Here is a 14,774-nt window from a genome sequence, read left to right on the forward strand (position 1 = left end):
ATGCGCTCAGTTCAATTCACACTCCACGATCCCTGATTTTTGGAACCAGGAAAAAGCCTTTAACTCCAGCCAACCTAACAGAAGGCTGTATCAATTATGCATATCTCTTTCCATGTGTCCCCGCACCCGTGTTTACAGTTTATTTTGTTTACAGTAAGTACAGAAAGGCAATTAAAAGTAAACACAGAACGACAAGAGCTTTTGTATTTTCTTCTTGTTTGTCAGTAAAATAATAATAAAAAAAAGCTTCACCCTGAGTCGGTTTCCTCTGAAAGTCTATAGTGTCGATTCTTTGGTTAAAAATACTGCTCCTCTGTGCATTACCTCTCCATGGCTTTAGCAGTGTAAGGCAAGTGCATTTCAATACTGTGCTCATCTTCATCTGTCTGCACAGTCATCCTCTCAAACAACCCAGTTTTCCAGAGGTCAGCATAAACTGCAAAAGAGAAGTTTCACTTTAGTTTGTGCATGATATCAAAACCACGTCTACTGATTGGGTCATTTTTAGAACTGCCCACTTATTTAGATTGGAAATGTGTATAAGTGCCGAGCTGAGCAAAAACTAAACACTGAGAAAGTATTTTTCCAAAGAGTCAGGGAAACGTCTGGTCTCTGGAGGATGATTAAATGTGAATCGCCTCCCAGGGCCGCTTGAGGCCTGCATGTTGGAGCTCTGTTCAGGCTAGACTCTAACAAGCACAATGAGGAAAGGGTCAATGCCTGCTTTTTTCCACCTTTTTAAGTGCAGTGATCCAGAATGAATGAAAAAAGGTGTTTCATTTTTTTCTTGGCATGAAACACACACTGCATTTTACAGTTGACAAACCTTAAACATATTCCAAACTGTGGTTATGTTACTCCTTTACAAAGACATCCTTTTAAAATACCTTCCAAAGAAGTAACCTGAGTTAACATGTTAGATCGAAAAACCAACACATACACATAAACTAATAAAAATCCCAATGTCATGTCATGTAAAAACAGTGAATACCCTTCTGGTCGATTCTCAGGTCATAGAGGGGTGTTCTATAGATGTCTGCAGGTGACAGGGCACAGCGGGAGAGGGGCACATGGTGTGAAGGTCCCAGGATGAACACCCTACGACTGAAGGGCAACAGGACTTAATCTCACCCACTGTGTTCACAGAAAGGTACACCAACCAGCACTATATTCTGCTATCTACACAAGCATCTGTTCATTCTGTGGGAGGAGGGGAATTAAGATAAGAAACAGTCATACAAAGCATTTTCTTGAATGAGGTGTAGAACGAGAAAAACTGAATCACTCACGTAATAGAGGGATCAACCTGCTTGTAGGCATGTGCTGCACAAGCACCACAGTAGGTATACCCGGCATGGCTGCAAATAAACAACATTGAGATGAGACTACTTCACAGAAACCCATTTAACATGTTCAGAGGACATTTTTCTTCCATGTGTCCATGTGTGCTTACGGCGCTATGATGGCTCGAGCAGGTCTGATCGTGGACTGTGCTTGGGACAGCCAGCCTTCTAGCTGTGCATTCAGCTGGGATCCTGAAAAGGTGGAAATAAAAAAAAAACCCACAATAATGGAAACAAAATGTTAATTCAATCAGTCACTGAGAAAAAGAGATGTTGCCAGCTGAAGACCAAGAATGACATATTAGCAGATAAATTGTCTCATCAATACAAACAGAATTTCAAGTTCACATGGAAGCTACAAGTATAGATCAATATTTTGATATCAATGTCACAAATAACAATCCAAATATCAAGGTTTTCCCTACAACCAGTATACCACGTAGGTGCAACACCGAAGTGTTTTTCACAGCACTTAAGCCACTATAGCTTCACTATAGGCTTTGTTTTACTAATGTATTCTTATGGCAGGTTATGTTGCATTTTTTTTTATTAAATATTGCAAAGATAACAATCCAACATTACGTGAATATACACAGACAGTTTTTAGTCAAAGGCCTGCCCACCACCACCACCACCCTGCACTGTCACAGCAACAAAGTACTTCGGAAACCAGGAATAATCCCGAGATATGACAACGGTTACTTGAGTCTTGTTGGCAAATGTTTGTCTTTTTTTGGGTGACAAATGAAGATAAACTAGAATGAGCCAAACCATATTCTTTCCAGATAATAACCCATCTCCCTTGATACCCTGCAGTGGTGTTGCCCGTCTTATATAAAATGGATCGTGATCTGGAGCCGACCGTACAGGTCTGGTCCATCTTACACAATGAAAAACACACCTTGTTCTACACGTGTTCACTGTAGTTGATTACAGTCAAACACAATGTTCGTGTTTACTGGTGTTCAGAGGTGCTAATATTACGTCATCATCAATCACAAGGGGCTGAATCGTAATTAAGTCTGCTAGAAAAAAAAGAAAAGAAAAAAAACCCAGCCAAACCTTTATAACTGGTTTTGTAAAAGGTGACAAAGACGTCGACATCCTAGAAGATGAATGTTAACTCGGCGTTCATTTGATGGTTTACACGCAACGTACACATCGACGGAGACTGTGTAGTATTTACTGTACGTGTCCTGTCGAAAAGGGTCGTTACTAAAAACCGCAGTGAACAAGATTATAAGGTGTAAACAGGGAGCCCTGCGGGGTTTCATCAAAACAAAACAGGCGTCCAGCTTGTGAAATGGGGGAAGGGGTGCAACACGAACCCTCAGTTTGCTGCCCTGCCCTGCCCAGTCCTTTGTTTCATGGCAAAGTATTTCTGCACATAACTTCAGCCGATCAGGGTCACACACACACACACCGACAAGATCACAAATAATAATAACAATAACAACAGTTTAAGGTAAAACAGGCAGATGCTTCGGGAAATGTCTAATGCAGCCAGCTGTGTAGCACATAGGCCAGGAAGTTCTGTAATAATGGTCCCGTTAGATTTGGCAATCCCCAAATAATGGCAGTTATGCCGAACAAAAAGCCACCAAAACCAAACACACACACTGCCATGGGACACAAATAAACAACAACAACAACAACAACAACAACAGCCCCCAGCTAGCATCGCCGTGCTAACGCTGATAGTTACCCGAAGCGGAGTACCAGCTCCCGGCGTGACTTGCTTCTCTGCACATCACTCGGTTCGACATCTTGGTTCCCAAGCCGCCTATCTTGGTTCACTTAACTCTTTGTCAGGCGAAAAATTAAAATAAAAACGGTAAAAAATAAAAAATAAAATAAAAAATCAGGCGTTAGCTTAGCCGATCAGAACCAACGCCTGCTAGCTAACGTGCTCGAAAAGACAAAGAGGAGTTCGGACTTGACAGACAGCTGAGCTCAGCGGGCTAACGGGCTCGGTACCGTCAGCTGGACCTCGTTGTTGTTGTTACCGGTTAATAAGTCAGCCCGGACAGAGCAGCTGACGACGGTCTGGTAATAAAATCGTTGTAATGTGCCGATATCGGCCCGGAAGAAGAGCAACAGCAGAACCGAGCGGAGTCTGAGGATTACTGGTCCGACGGCGAGCCAGGTGAGGGGCGTGTCTGGAGCTGTTATGATAGTGACGTCAGAGGAGTCTGATTGGTTACTCGATTGTACAACGCAACGTGATTCGTGGAAAACAAAACAAAAAAAAATCCAGGAGGCGTCATCGTTACAAAAAAAATAAATAAATAAAAAAAATTATTGTTTGATTATGAAATTGCACTGCCCGTCAGGTGAGCGGGTACAGGATGGTAATCTGGCAATCTGATGACCTGATTTGTTGTGTGAATAAAAGGACACTGGATGTTTTATTCAAAGATTTAAAGGACAAAAACAAATTATTTATTGAAAGGACAATAAAGTCAGTAGGTGGGACTGTTGAAAGGAAAAAGCTTTTTCTTTGCTCTATCAACACATTTGTTGTTTATCCTATATTGATGTGTGTAAACTGATCTGTAGGATAATAAATGCAACATGTAAGATTGAAAACTGAAAAGGCCCATTTTACAATGTGTCATTTAGTTTTGTATAGAAGTAATTCTTTATATAGGCACAAAGAGATAATATATATGATCAATTTAACAAATGGGGTTCAGTTATTTAGTACAAAGTTTTTATTTGAGTCCACTTTACTGTCGACATGCCTGAGTCATTAAACACGCCAGCACTTCCCTCTAATAGACAAAACTTCATAGACCAAAACACTTTAAAAAAAAAAAATGAATAAGGTGCCTGTAGGATCCAAACCTTGTTCAGAGTGAAAGCTTCCTTTCCAACTTGTGTTTATTTACTGCATCCATAAAGCAAACTCTACTTGTTGATCAAAGCAAAAAAGTTTTATTTTTCTGCAAAATAATGTTTGCACAAGCATTATCATCCGTATCCTGCGAATCCGTCTAATAAAACAAAATTCAAATCATCCACAATGCAGCCAAAAAAATGGTCGGGGAAACTGTGCCGCTCCACCTCTGCTCTCGTGACACTGACTGGCCAAACTTTGGCACTCATTACGTTGCAATTTTATCTGCAGCAACTTGAAGGGACGGGTATGTGTGTTTCGAAATAAGAGAAAACATTATGATTATACAAAGTACATCTCAAGCAAATGTAATATAGAACAGCAATATTTGAAGGGAATCTGCAATATAACTGAATATAAAACTGGAAATAACAATAAACAATATTTAGCTCCTACTAATTTGTCTCCTAATGCCATTTTATTGTTTCAGTGCTCCCCACACAATCAACGACATGTATTGCACAAATACAATATATTCTCTGGCTTAATGTAATCTTATTTTTTGTTTTGATATATATATAAAAATATATATTTTACCTTGTTCATTACTGCTGAGCTGCTGAGTTGCCAGTTTAATTTCGTTGTATTGATAAATGACAATAAACTGCCTTATGTCTTCATGTGAAAAAGGATCTACCTTACCAACCAAACACGTAACACATAACACCATTTTCAGTGGGGCGGTTATGCACGAGAGCTGTTTTTCCACCACCAATTAAACCAAAAGAAAATGAGGAAGAAGGGAAAACATTGAATGCAATAAACAAACATCTCACACTAACGAGAAAAGTTAAGACAACAGGCAGAAGAGTCAAATTTGATTTGATTTGATTTGATTTGATTTGATATTTGATATTTATATTGTGGTTAGTCCACATGCCAACACAGTAGGTGGCGGTAATGCGACTTTATTTGAATTCCACCCGTCAGATAACAAAAAAAAAAAAAAAAGGACGAAGAAGAAAGGGGCGGGGACTTCTGTCACACGGGGAAGCGGAAGCGGTGGAAATGTTTGTGTAGGATGAGGCACCAGAGTTGTTGTCATATATGAGGCAAAAAAAAAAAGGTTGTGTTATAAACCAAAGGCTGCGTATTTAACCACTTTTAAATGCGGCTTCAAAGCTAAATTTCATGGTGTTATTTCACAGCGGGCTAACTGAGCTATAACTGAACGAGGAGACACTATCGCGAGAGTGATGTCGGCCAAAGTAAAGGCCACTAAAAGCAGAGACAGCGGTGAAGTTATTAAAAACTACCACAAACAAGCGTTTGAGTATATATCGAAGGCGTTAAGGATCGATGAAGATGACACAGGTTTGTTTGTTGTGTTTTCTGACTTATCAGCTAGTGTTGTTGTTGTTGTTGTTGTTGTGTGACGGCTCGTGGTAAACACCCCTCCTTCTCTGACAACAGCAGAAAAGGGGGAGGCTGTGCAGTGGTACAAGAGAGGGATTGCTGAACTTGAAAAGGGTATTGCAATCGAGATCACGGGACAAGGTATCACAAACAAAACATCCGCGTGTACAGTAGCTGTATGATGCACCTTGGTGACGTCATTCATGAGCCCTGTACTCTTATGTCTTGTCAGCAGGGGATCAGTATGAACGAGCAAAAAGACTTCAAGATAAAATGGTCACTAATCTCACCATGGCAAAAGACAGGCTTGCCCTTTTAGGTAAGTAGCATCGTGGTTGGCTGCCGTCTTAAAAGTGTGCACTGTATTTATGACTTTTTTTTTTATTTTATTTTTTTATCAAAGTATTATTGCTATATAAGCTGAACAGTGAAGCTGAAGATCTTTCTTTTAACCTTGCTTGACAGAAACAACTTTGGCATCGCAAAGAAAAAGTGATCCAACGAAGAGCTCAAATCATGTTCTTCCACAACCAAAGTCTGCCCCTAAAAGCCAGCCGGGAGTAGCAGGTGGGTCCAGTAACATCCGACCCGCCACCGCTGTCAGACACCCAACGAGACCCGCTGACCCAAAGGTGATTGTTTTTGTTGTTTAAAGGAACAGTGTAGGAATTAGTGACATCTAGCTTTAAAGTTGCAGCCGATTGAATAGCCGTCTCCTCACACTTCCCTTTCCTTGCGTATAGAAGTCGCCTTCAGGGAACATAAGAAACGCAAAAGGCTTGCTTTAGCCAGATTTTGGTTTGTCCTTTTCTGACCACAGATACCCTAAATCCTACAGTCTAGTCATTTAATTGTCCAATTGTATGCATTTTAAGGTGTCTAACTTTGTAATGCTTTCTGGATTATTTTATTTCCGCTAAGGTGACTCCACGGATGGGAAAAGCTCAAAATGGAAAACCTGCAGCTGTGAAACAACCTACAAAGAGAGACATGAAAAACTTCAAGAATGTGGACAGCAAACTGGCCAACTTGATTCTGAGTGAAATTGTTGACAGGTATTAAGAAGTGATTCTTTTAACAACAGATTGTTCTGTCAGTGTCAAGAAAAACACAAATAAAACACACCGTGCATTTACAGTAGCTTCCTCTGTTCCCCGCAGAGGAGTATCTGTGTCCTTTGAAGACGTTGCGGGACAGAATCTGGCCAAGCAAGCACTCCAAGAAATGGTCATCCTTCCTGCCATAAGACCAGAGGTGATCGCTTCGAAACATTTTGTCTTTGTGCACTGTATCCAAGATTTTCTTTTACCGATTTACATGTTATGCTCTTTCACATTTACTATGTAGCTGTTTACGGGCCTGAGAGCTCCTGCACGCGGTTTGCTTTTATTTGGCCCGCCTGGAAATGGGAAAACCATGCTGGTAAGTGCTCTTTCCAACACAACAAACCGTTTCACTCAGATCAAGCTGTGCTTTATAATTTGGCATGTAGTCGCTGATAGTCTTGCTTTTTTATTGTCAATTAAATCACAGCGTTTACTTCCTCTTGCCAGGCTAAAGCAGTCGCTGCGGAGTCGAAGGCCACATTCTTCAACATCAGCGCTGCTAGTTTGACCTCTAAATATGTAAGAAACACTTTGAATGATTGAATGATTTCTGCATCAGGTCTTTACACTGCTATTTATCTATTTTTTTTTTTACCCTGATTGTCATCACCATCACAGGTGGGAGAAGGCGAGAAACTTGTACGAGCTCTGTTTGCAGTTGCCAGAGAATTGCAGCCCTCTATCATCTTTATCGGTTTGCATTACTTTATTTACAGAACAGATGTATCTCAAACACCAGTTTTATCCCCCTAATTGTCAGCTCCTAGATAAACCTCTCTTTGTTTTTGACACTCAGATGAAGTGGACAGCTTGCTTTGTGAACGGAGGGAAGGGGAGCACGACGCCTCTCGTCGTTTAAAAACCGAGTTCCTCATTGAGTTCGATGGGGTAAGAGCAGCGGTGGCTTCAGAGATTTGATAATGACCCATCTTCAGAGGGCTTGAGTCCCTGTTATCTCAGAGACCACTGCTGTATTTTCACAAAAGTGCTTTTGGGTTTCAGGTGCAGTCAAGAGGGGACGACAGGGTGCTTGTAATGGGAGCAACCAACAGGCCTCAGGAGCTCGATGAGGCCATATTAAGGTACATTATGCAATCCTACATTATGTACAATATTTTTGTTTTGATTGTTTAAGGGGCTGTGTTTGTATGAAGTCATGACCATTTCTTGTTGTGTTTATCTTACAGACGCTTTGCAAAAAGGATTTATGTGAAACTGCCAGACGAGGAGGTATTTACTTTGAAAACAATTTAAGTTTCTTTTGTTAACTTTTACATGTGAATGTTGCAATTTAAAAAACACAAAAAACTTCTCCCATCATTAAGGTATATTATGCAACTCTTTCTCCTCCAGACTAGATACACACTGCTGAACAACCTTTTGGGGAAGCATGGAAATCCACTGAACAGAAATGAGCTGTCTTGTCTCGCAAAGTGAGTTTCAGATTCACACCCCGCACAGAGACATTTCTATGTGACTTTGTATTAATGTCTGGATCTTATACTTGACAGATGGACGACCGGATATTCAGGAAGCGATTTGACATCATTAGCCAAAGATGCTGCACTCGGGCCGATAAGAGGTATAACTCTTTCATCTTACTGATCACATACTCATGCTTCAGCCTGCATATGGGCAAAGGGGTAGGTTCATGGATGCGCAGCAGGGACGTATCCTTATTCCCTACCAATAATTTGGTAGAACAGATTTGTCCCTGGCAATATTTGAGCAAAATCATTCACATTTATGTGTGCTAGCATTTGATTGGCTGACCGGGAGGGGGCTTATCTGAAAGCTCACATCACGTTCAAGACTCATACTTACTGCCAGAAATTAAGGAGGTGAGAACTGATCACTGTGGTGACAACGGTAAATTATCAGGGCTGTCAGTCTGCACCTGAAGCATGCACTGAAATCAAGCCTTTCAGACGGCTCCTTTTCCTCTACGGTCAACACCGCCCAGTGCACAAAATGTCATTTTGTCCAATATATTTTCTACTTTGTATCATGATACATACAAAAAAAGAGCAGTGAAATTTTGAAGTTTTCATCAGCATAAGCAAAAGGTACTAAACCTGCTAGCTGCGTGACGTCACCAGCTGTAGAAAGTAATGGCAACTGATGTCACTTTTAGGTCCGACTGGTTTTTAGCAGGATTACACATAGAACGAGTGACTATATCAAACTATGAATTCAATTTCAGACTAGCAATTACATAAAAATATCATCTTTCATGAATTATTTTGTATGGCGGAAACACAGCAGCAGGCCAGAGAAGTCGAGCCGGCTGATGAGGGCCAAAATATGAGATATAGTTTGAAATTTTAAGGAGGCTTCAGGGTTAGAATATTTGAAAGTCAACATATGAGTTTACTAAGAAAAAAGTCTTACATTAGAACAAGTTGTTTTTGAACATCACTCAATATGTAAGATTACCCCGCAACACTTAATAGGACCCCAAATTGAACCATATATTTGTGTGTACCTTACTCAATCAGTACATCCTTTTATTACACATTGGAAACTCAGAAATCAAGTAAAGATGTGGAAGGGGATGTTGAGGGAGAAGAAGCTTTAGAGTTCCAGATGAGGTAGAGGGAGGGCTGTTGTGTCCCTACAACTGTTGAGACCAAACATACACACTTGATGGGCTCGAGCCGGTTCATTTCTATGTCAAATTTGTCTTACACAGAGCTGGGACCAGACCAGGTACTCAGTATGGCTGCCACTGAGGTGAGATGCTGTTAAAGTACTTGCAACGCAGCATATATCTTCTCATTCATCACTACGTAATAGCACTTATCTGTATACCCTTCTGTATTTTCACAGATGCGTAACATCAAGATGAAAGACTTTGAGGATTCCCTGAAGCGCATTAAGCCCACTGTTAGTCCAGCGACTCTTAACATGTATACCAAATGGAACAAAGATTTTGGTGATACAACAGCTTTTTGATCTTGATAGGTCCTTTTGACTTGTAAAAAAAACAACTGAAAATACAATACCAGTTGTTTCCTCTGTTTTACTCTGCAGGAAAAAGATGTCATTAACATGAATACAACCTGGAACAAACCCTTTGTAGCTTGGTAACGCTATGATGTATGGTTATTATGGCATTTGGTAGCATTATGGGATATTTCCTGTTTTACGGAAAGACTTTGCAAATACGGTTTCAATGAGTTTCTTAATTGTATTATTACACTTCTAAAACTCTTGCTACTTGAAATGTAATTATTTATTCTCAAGAATGCCCTGCAAAATCTCAAACATAACCTCTGTTATTTAAAATGATTGCTCATCCATTAGACACCTGATATGTTGACATGTTGATGGTATAGATCACCAAGAGCTCTGTGTACTTACAAGAGTGATGATAATTGAGAGAAGAAATGCCAAAGCGGCTGTTTTTGTATTATAAGATTTGCTTCGAAAGATTTTCCATTTGCACGAGTAGTTTGCAGACACAAATACTTGTATTTTAAAGTAGGAGACCCAATGAACTGTCTATTCCCCCCACCTTTTTTTTGACATTTAGTTGAAAAGTATTTCATTGAGCAAAACTGTCACAACTCCCCATTTTCCACACTCATTAATAAATGATTTAATAAAAAAATTCCTCACTTTTAGTGTTTTCTTTGATAAGGGACTCATTTCATCAGATAATAACTACACTATCCGACAGAGACCACTCTTTTGTCCCACAAAAGCATGTGTCACATGGGTGTCTCATGCTACAGTGCTAAAAAAAAACAAAAAAAACACACAAAGATTAACATTTTATATTAACAACAATAAAGACACACAAAAAGAGAGTAAAGGAAGAAAAAACAAGTGGATTTCATCATAAAATCCCTAAAAGGGGACATCAAACTTTATAACATCAATAAAGGATATTCCTTAAAGTTTGTAATAGGATGGAACGGGATATACAAACTCATTAAATTATCTTCCAAATCATGTTGACACCTTTTAAATCTTTTTCCCTTTAGGCTTTTTTGACAAAAACATGATTGGTTATTGTTGTAAGATTTGCAGTGACGTTCTCGCTTCTCTTTTACGTCTGCGACAGACTCAGTGAGGAGTGAAGCTCGTCTTTGTGCTCCATTCTTGTAGGTAGATGGTGCTATCGTGCTGTTTTTGTCCTTCAGAGGCCTGCAACCACACATGTATGGAACGCAGTAAATTGCTATTAAGGAAAATAAAGGCCACATTCTGCTGTGTTGCCTGTCAGATTGAATGACAGATTGGTTAGGTTTGCAGTTTTGGGTTTGTCCGACAGTTACACGCAGTGTGTCCATGCACATACATGTAGGTGCTTCGGAGAAAAGGTCGTGGTGTTAGGTGAATTTAAATCATGAAGCTCTGTGGTCAAGACCTCATAACCTGCCACCATCTAATAACATGGCTGGAGACTCAGCTCAGATAGGGGTCACCAGCTGTTGGGGCACTGTGCATTCAAGCGAGGTGAAGGCTTGTGGTCGGTTGTATATCTTCATTTCAGTGAACTCCACACTCTGTCACAGAAAACATTTACTTAAAATTCCTCTTTTCCCCAAAGGCCCTTTCCATGGCCAGCTGGTGGTGTTGCTTGTGGTTTCTGCATCTGCTCTGTTTGCAGCCTTTACACATGTAAAACATTTTCTGCAGTTAATGAAGTTTGTCAAGTGTGTGCTCTGAGTTTTATTTCCACACTGCCTCAAGTTATCGTTAAAACAATTTTTTATTTTTTTTTAAAGAGCAAAACATGCAAAACACTCCCCGAGCTGCAACCACACCTAGGACTACTCTCTTTCCCTCAGGGGAAAAATGTTGGATGAAGTGTGTTTTTTTTAACATGTCATGACTGAAGAGCTTCTTTCATGATGCCAGACAGGAATAGGGTGTTAGGGGTTAGGGTTTAGTCATCATCTTTTTTTTTTTCTGCTTACTCTTTGCTGAGAGCATCCTGCGCAGTAAACAAATTGGCTTTTATGACAGACTAGTTGCAAGGCTATTTAATCATGTCATTTCCCCACCTCTCAACTTTGATGTCTGAGTAGAAAATAAAACCGTACAGGTTGTAAAATCCCCCGATAGCAACATTCTTACAAGTAATTTTTTTTTAAATGGCCTGTAATTACAGTAAAAAGCAATTATGGTGTGTGCTACACAATGTGCTTTACTTTTTTCTCTCCGGCAGAAGTCAGAGCATTATTGAGGAAGTTCAAACCTTGCAAATGATTGACAGCTTCCCTTTTTGGTTGCGTGTCAGAGGCCCGCACCTCCACAGTGGTTCATTGATGCTTTGACCACTACATCCACTCAAGGGAAAACAGAATAGGTGATCATTTGATACCTCCAGCACGACAGCCCACCCTGTAAGAGAGTAGAATAATAGTCAACACAGTGAGGACCTCTGACTGCCTGAGCAAACAGTTGGTGATTGTTTCTTCAAGTGGTCCATTATGAAAACAGCATGTGGATGGGAGAGTTTTGTTTTAGCGAGTGCACGTGTCTCATTTTAAGGCAGGTAGAATTGCAGTGATTGTCTTCGATAACACTAGTAAATTAGATGCTTGAACACCAAAGATTGCGTGCAGCACCTTATTAGAGAATGGATGTGAGCTCAAGTAATTTTGAAGAAAAGCCTGACTGTAAACTGTTGATCTGGTGGGAGAGTATTTCCATCAAACTTTGGGATTTGGCCTTTTTATCACCTTTGGTTTAAAGATGTGGTTCAGGGCTCACACAGTAGAAAGCCTTCAGGGCTGAGTTGTGTCCACTTCTCAGCACTGGCTGCTACTGTTCCACCGGTCCGCACACCCAATACATAACTTCATTTACCGCGGGAGTGTTATCTTTCCCTCTCATGGGAGGCTAGAAGCCAAGACTAATCTTCTGTCCAATGGCAGCATCTGTCTTTTATGAGCAAATTTATTTTTCTTGCTCTCTGTTTATTTATGGTGTGTGTATCAGTGGGTATGTGTGCTTGGGGAAAAAAATGGGGTGTTCGTATATAAATATGTACAGATATACGAATGTGGGCCTATTTATGACAAGGTAGCCACATCTTGCACCAACAATGAAAACTGGGCTATCTAGATCATGTGAAATTGATGCTTTAGAAATATTTAGAGGAATATTTCAACATTTTGGCAGATATTTTCATTCACTTCCTCTCACATAGTTGGAGGGTAAGCGTAGCTTAGCATTAAGACAGGAAACAAGAGAAAACTGCTGGCTTGACTCTGTGCTCAAATAACAAAGTGTTTACTAAATTGGAGGTTTTAAATATATTATTTTACTCATATTCAAAATCTAAAGGATGGAGAGACGTGATTCATGTGAGCATCTGGAATTATTTGGGCAAATAGAAATTGTGAAAGCATGGCATTCAGTGTCAGTTCAAGATCATCATGCTAATGGGTCATCAGGAGCCTGGAGGAGAGGTTTGTTATTGCTGCCTGATTTATATGTTCACTCCAGCAGACTGATTGAGTTTGGGTAAGGCCTGTGATGGCTCGTCTTACAGCCCATCCATCCATTACTGTAACTGTGCTTGCTTATCCTTGAGGTTTGCAGGGAGGCTTCAGCCCATCCTTACTCACACTGGGTGTGAGGAAGTCACCAGGCAGTAACAGAGCTGACACGTAGAGACAGACCACTATTCATGCTCACATTCACACCTACTGGACTGTGGAGGGTAACGGGAACACCAAATTTGAACTGAGAACCTTTTTTTTCTGTGAGACTAACCACCAAAGTCTTTCAATCTCACCACCTAATTTGGCAGGCAAAGGTGTAGTGTTTTGTGTCTAACTATTCAAAGAGTGAAGTGAACCATATCTGCAGGCCTTGAAGTGACCTAAATTAAGTTCATGTTTTTTCTCTTCCACTGCAGCCTGCAGCCATCCAGAAGAGACCAATGTTGACGGAGAGGAGCAGCGTCTCTGTCATGTCCACACATGACCTGAAAAGCCATTAATCTCAGTGACCTTAGCAGCGTTGCCTTAGACTTCACAGAAACAGTGCAGATGTGTTGGACATTGTGTTGATCAGTGCATCTCTAAAATTGTCTGTTTTCAGTCTCCAGATCAAAACATCACATGTGAAAGCTACATAAGTCTGTGTATAATGGAGGAGAACGGAGATGTCTATCCTTTATTTTCTTTTTTAATGTTTTATTATGGTAACACAAAAAGACAATCCACTCAGGGAATAACACAAAGACAACGAGAGCAGTCAATACGGTTACAGATTGTGTTAGGTGTTGTGTGAGTTGATGTTACTATGCTGTGTGTGTGTGTGTGTGTGTGTGTGTGTGTGTGTGTGTGTGTGTGTGTGTGTGTGTGTGTGTGTGTGTGTGAGTGTGAGTGTTTGTGTGTGTGTGTTTGTGTTTGTTTGTTTGTTTGTGTGTTTACTAAGCAGTCAGTCTAAGTTCCAATTCTGCTGTGAGTGTGATGATTATGATTGTTGATATGCAAAGAAAACAAAAGTAGGATAGATGGGATCAAGTTTGTGAGAAATTAATGAGATGACCAAAGTGAGTGAGGTTCTGTTGCAGAATTTTTGATGGAGGATGATCAATTTTCCATAGAGAAGTAATCTATTAGGAGGTTATTCCAGTGTGTAATGTGTATGGTGTTCTTTGAATTCCAGTTCATGAGGATAGTTTTGTTGGTGATAGTTAGGGCTAAAGGAGTAATATACTGTTTGTTTTGTTCAGTTTGCTTGTTGATAGGTCACCTAGTAAACAGCGTGAGGGACACGATGGGATGTGGCAGCGCAGGACGCACAATGACTCTGTGATTTTCTTTCCAAAAGGGATTAACGGGTGTGCAGTGCCAGGTGGCGTGAACGTGGCTATCCGGGCTGTTTTGCGTGAAATGTGAACAGATATCTGAACAGAATCCCATTAAAAAAAAAATGTTGCCCAGTATAATGAGTTCTTTGGAGTATCTTATATTGTATGAGTTGAAGGTTGGTGTTTTTTGTCATGAAGTAGATGTTTTTGCAAATTTGGATCCAGAAGTTGGCACCAGGAGTAATGGATAGGTCTTGTTCCCGTTTTATTAATGGTATGGATGGCGT

At 40.3% G+C, this 14,774-nt stretch overlaps 2 protein-coding genes across 6 annotated transcripts in view; one reads left to right on the forward strand and one right to left on the reverse strand.

Moving 5' to 3' along the window:
- The window catches only part of memo1 (mediator of cell motility 1), an 8,131-nt gene extending 4,647 nt beyond the window's left edge, over nucleotides 1-3,484 (reverse strand). For all 3 annotated transcript variants that reach the window (XM_069145022.1, XM_069145020.1, XM_069145021.1), the window contains exons 1-5: nucleotides 3,049-3,484; nucleotides 1,454-1,535; nucleotides 1,290-1,358; nucleotides 992-1,104; nucleotides 325-436 (exon numbers count right to left, since the gene is read on the reverse strand). In XM_069145022.1, the coding sequence (XP_069001123.1) occupies nucleotides 325-436; nucleotides 992-1,104; nucleotides 1,290-1,358; nucleotides 1,454-1,535; nucleotides 3,049-3,109 (437 nt within the window). In that variant the 5' untranslated portion in view covers nucleotides 3,110-3,484. The remainder of the gene's footprint in view (nucleotides 1-324; nucleotides 437-991; nucleotides 1,105-1,289; nucleotides 1,359-1,453; nucleotides 1,536-3,048) is intronic.
- Nucleotides 3,485-5,216: 1,732 nt separating this feature from the next.
- On the forward strand, nucleotides 5,217-10,315 carry LOC138195529 (spastin-like). 3 transcript variants are annotated; one of them, XM_069145023.1, is made up of 16 exons: nucleotides 5,217-5,556; nucleotides 5,656-5,739; nucleotides 5,831-5,917; nucleotides 6,064-6,230; nucleotides 6,520-6,653; nucleotides 6,759-6,852; nucleotides 6,946-7,020; nucleotides 7,152-7,223; nucleotides 7,323-7,398; nucleotides 7,501-7,592; nucleotides 7,707-7,786; nucleotides 7,892-7,934; nucleotides 8,058-8,137; nucleotides 8,216-8,286; nucleotides 9,397-9,437; nucleotides 9,534-10,315. In XM_069145023.1, the coding sequence occupies exons 1-16, from the start codon at nucleotides 5,439-5,441 to the stop codon at nucleotides 9,657-9,659; spliced, it is 1,440 nt and encodes a 479-aa protein (XP_069001124.1). In that variant the 5' UTR covers nucleotides 5,217-5,438; the 3' UTR covers nucleotides 9,660-10,315. The 3 variants fall into 3 exon arrangements, with proteins under 3 accessions (XP_069001124.1, XP_069001125.1, XP_069001126.1); XM_069145024.1 differs by having other exon boundaries at nucleotides 5,834-5,917; XM_069145025.1 differs by having other exon boundaries at nucleotides 5,659-5,739.
- The last annotated feature ends 4,459 nt before the right edge of the window (nucleotides 10,316-14,774 follow it).

Source organism: Embiotoca jacksoni, unplaced genomic scaffold (genome assembly GCF_022577435.1).
Source record: "Embiotoca jacksoni isolate LCO1_2020_lvr unplaced genomic scaffold, fEmbJac1.0.p SCAF_12, whole genome shotgun sequence".
Classification (NCBI taxonomy): domain Eukaryota; kingdom Metazoa; phylum Chordata; class Actinopteri; family Embiotocidae; genus Embiotoca; species Embiotoca jacksoni.

Excerpts from the sequence above, each read along its gene's own strand:
- LOC138195529 (XM_069145023.1), top strand. The coding sequence starts at position 5,439 with ATGTCGGCCAAAGTAAAGGCCACTAAAAGCAGAGACAGCGGTGAAGTT. Across the intron at positions 7,593-7,706 it reads TCCTCATTGAGTTCGATGGG|GTGCAGTCAAGAGGGGACGA; the intron begins GTAAGAGCAGCG and ends TTTGGGTTTCAG. Across the intron at positions 7,787-7,891 it reads CTCGATGAGGCCATATTAAG|ACGCTTTGCAAAAAGGATTT; the intron begins GTACATTATGCA and ends TTTATCTTACAG.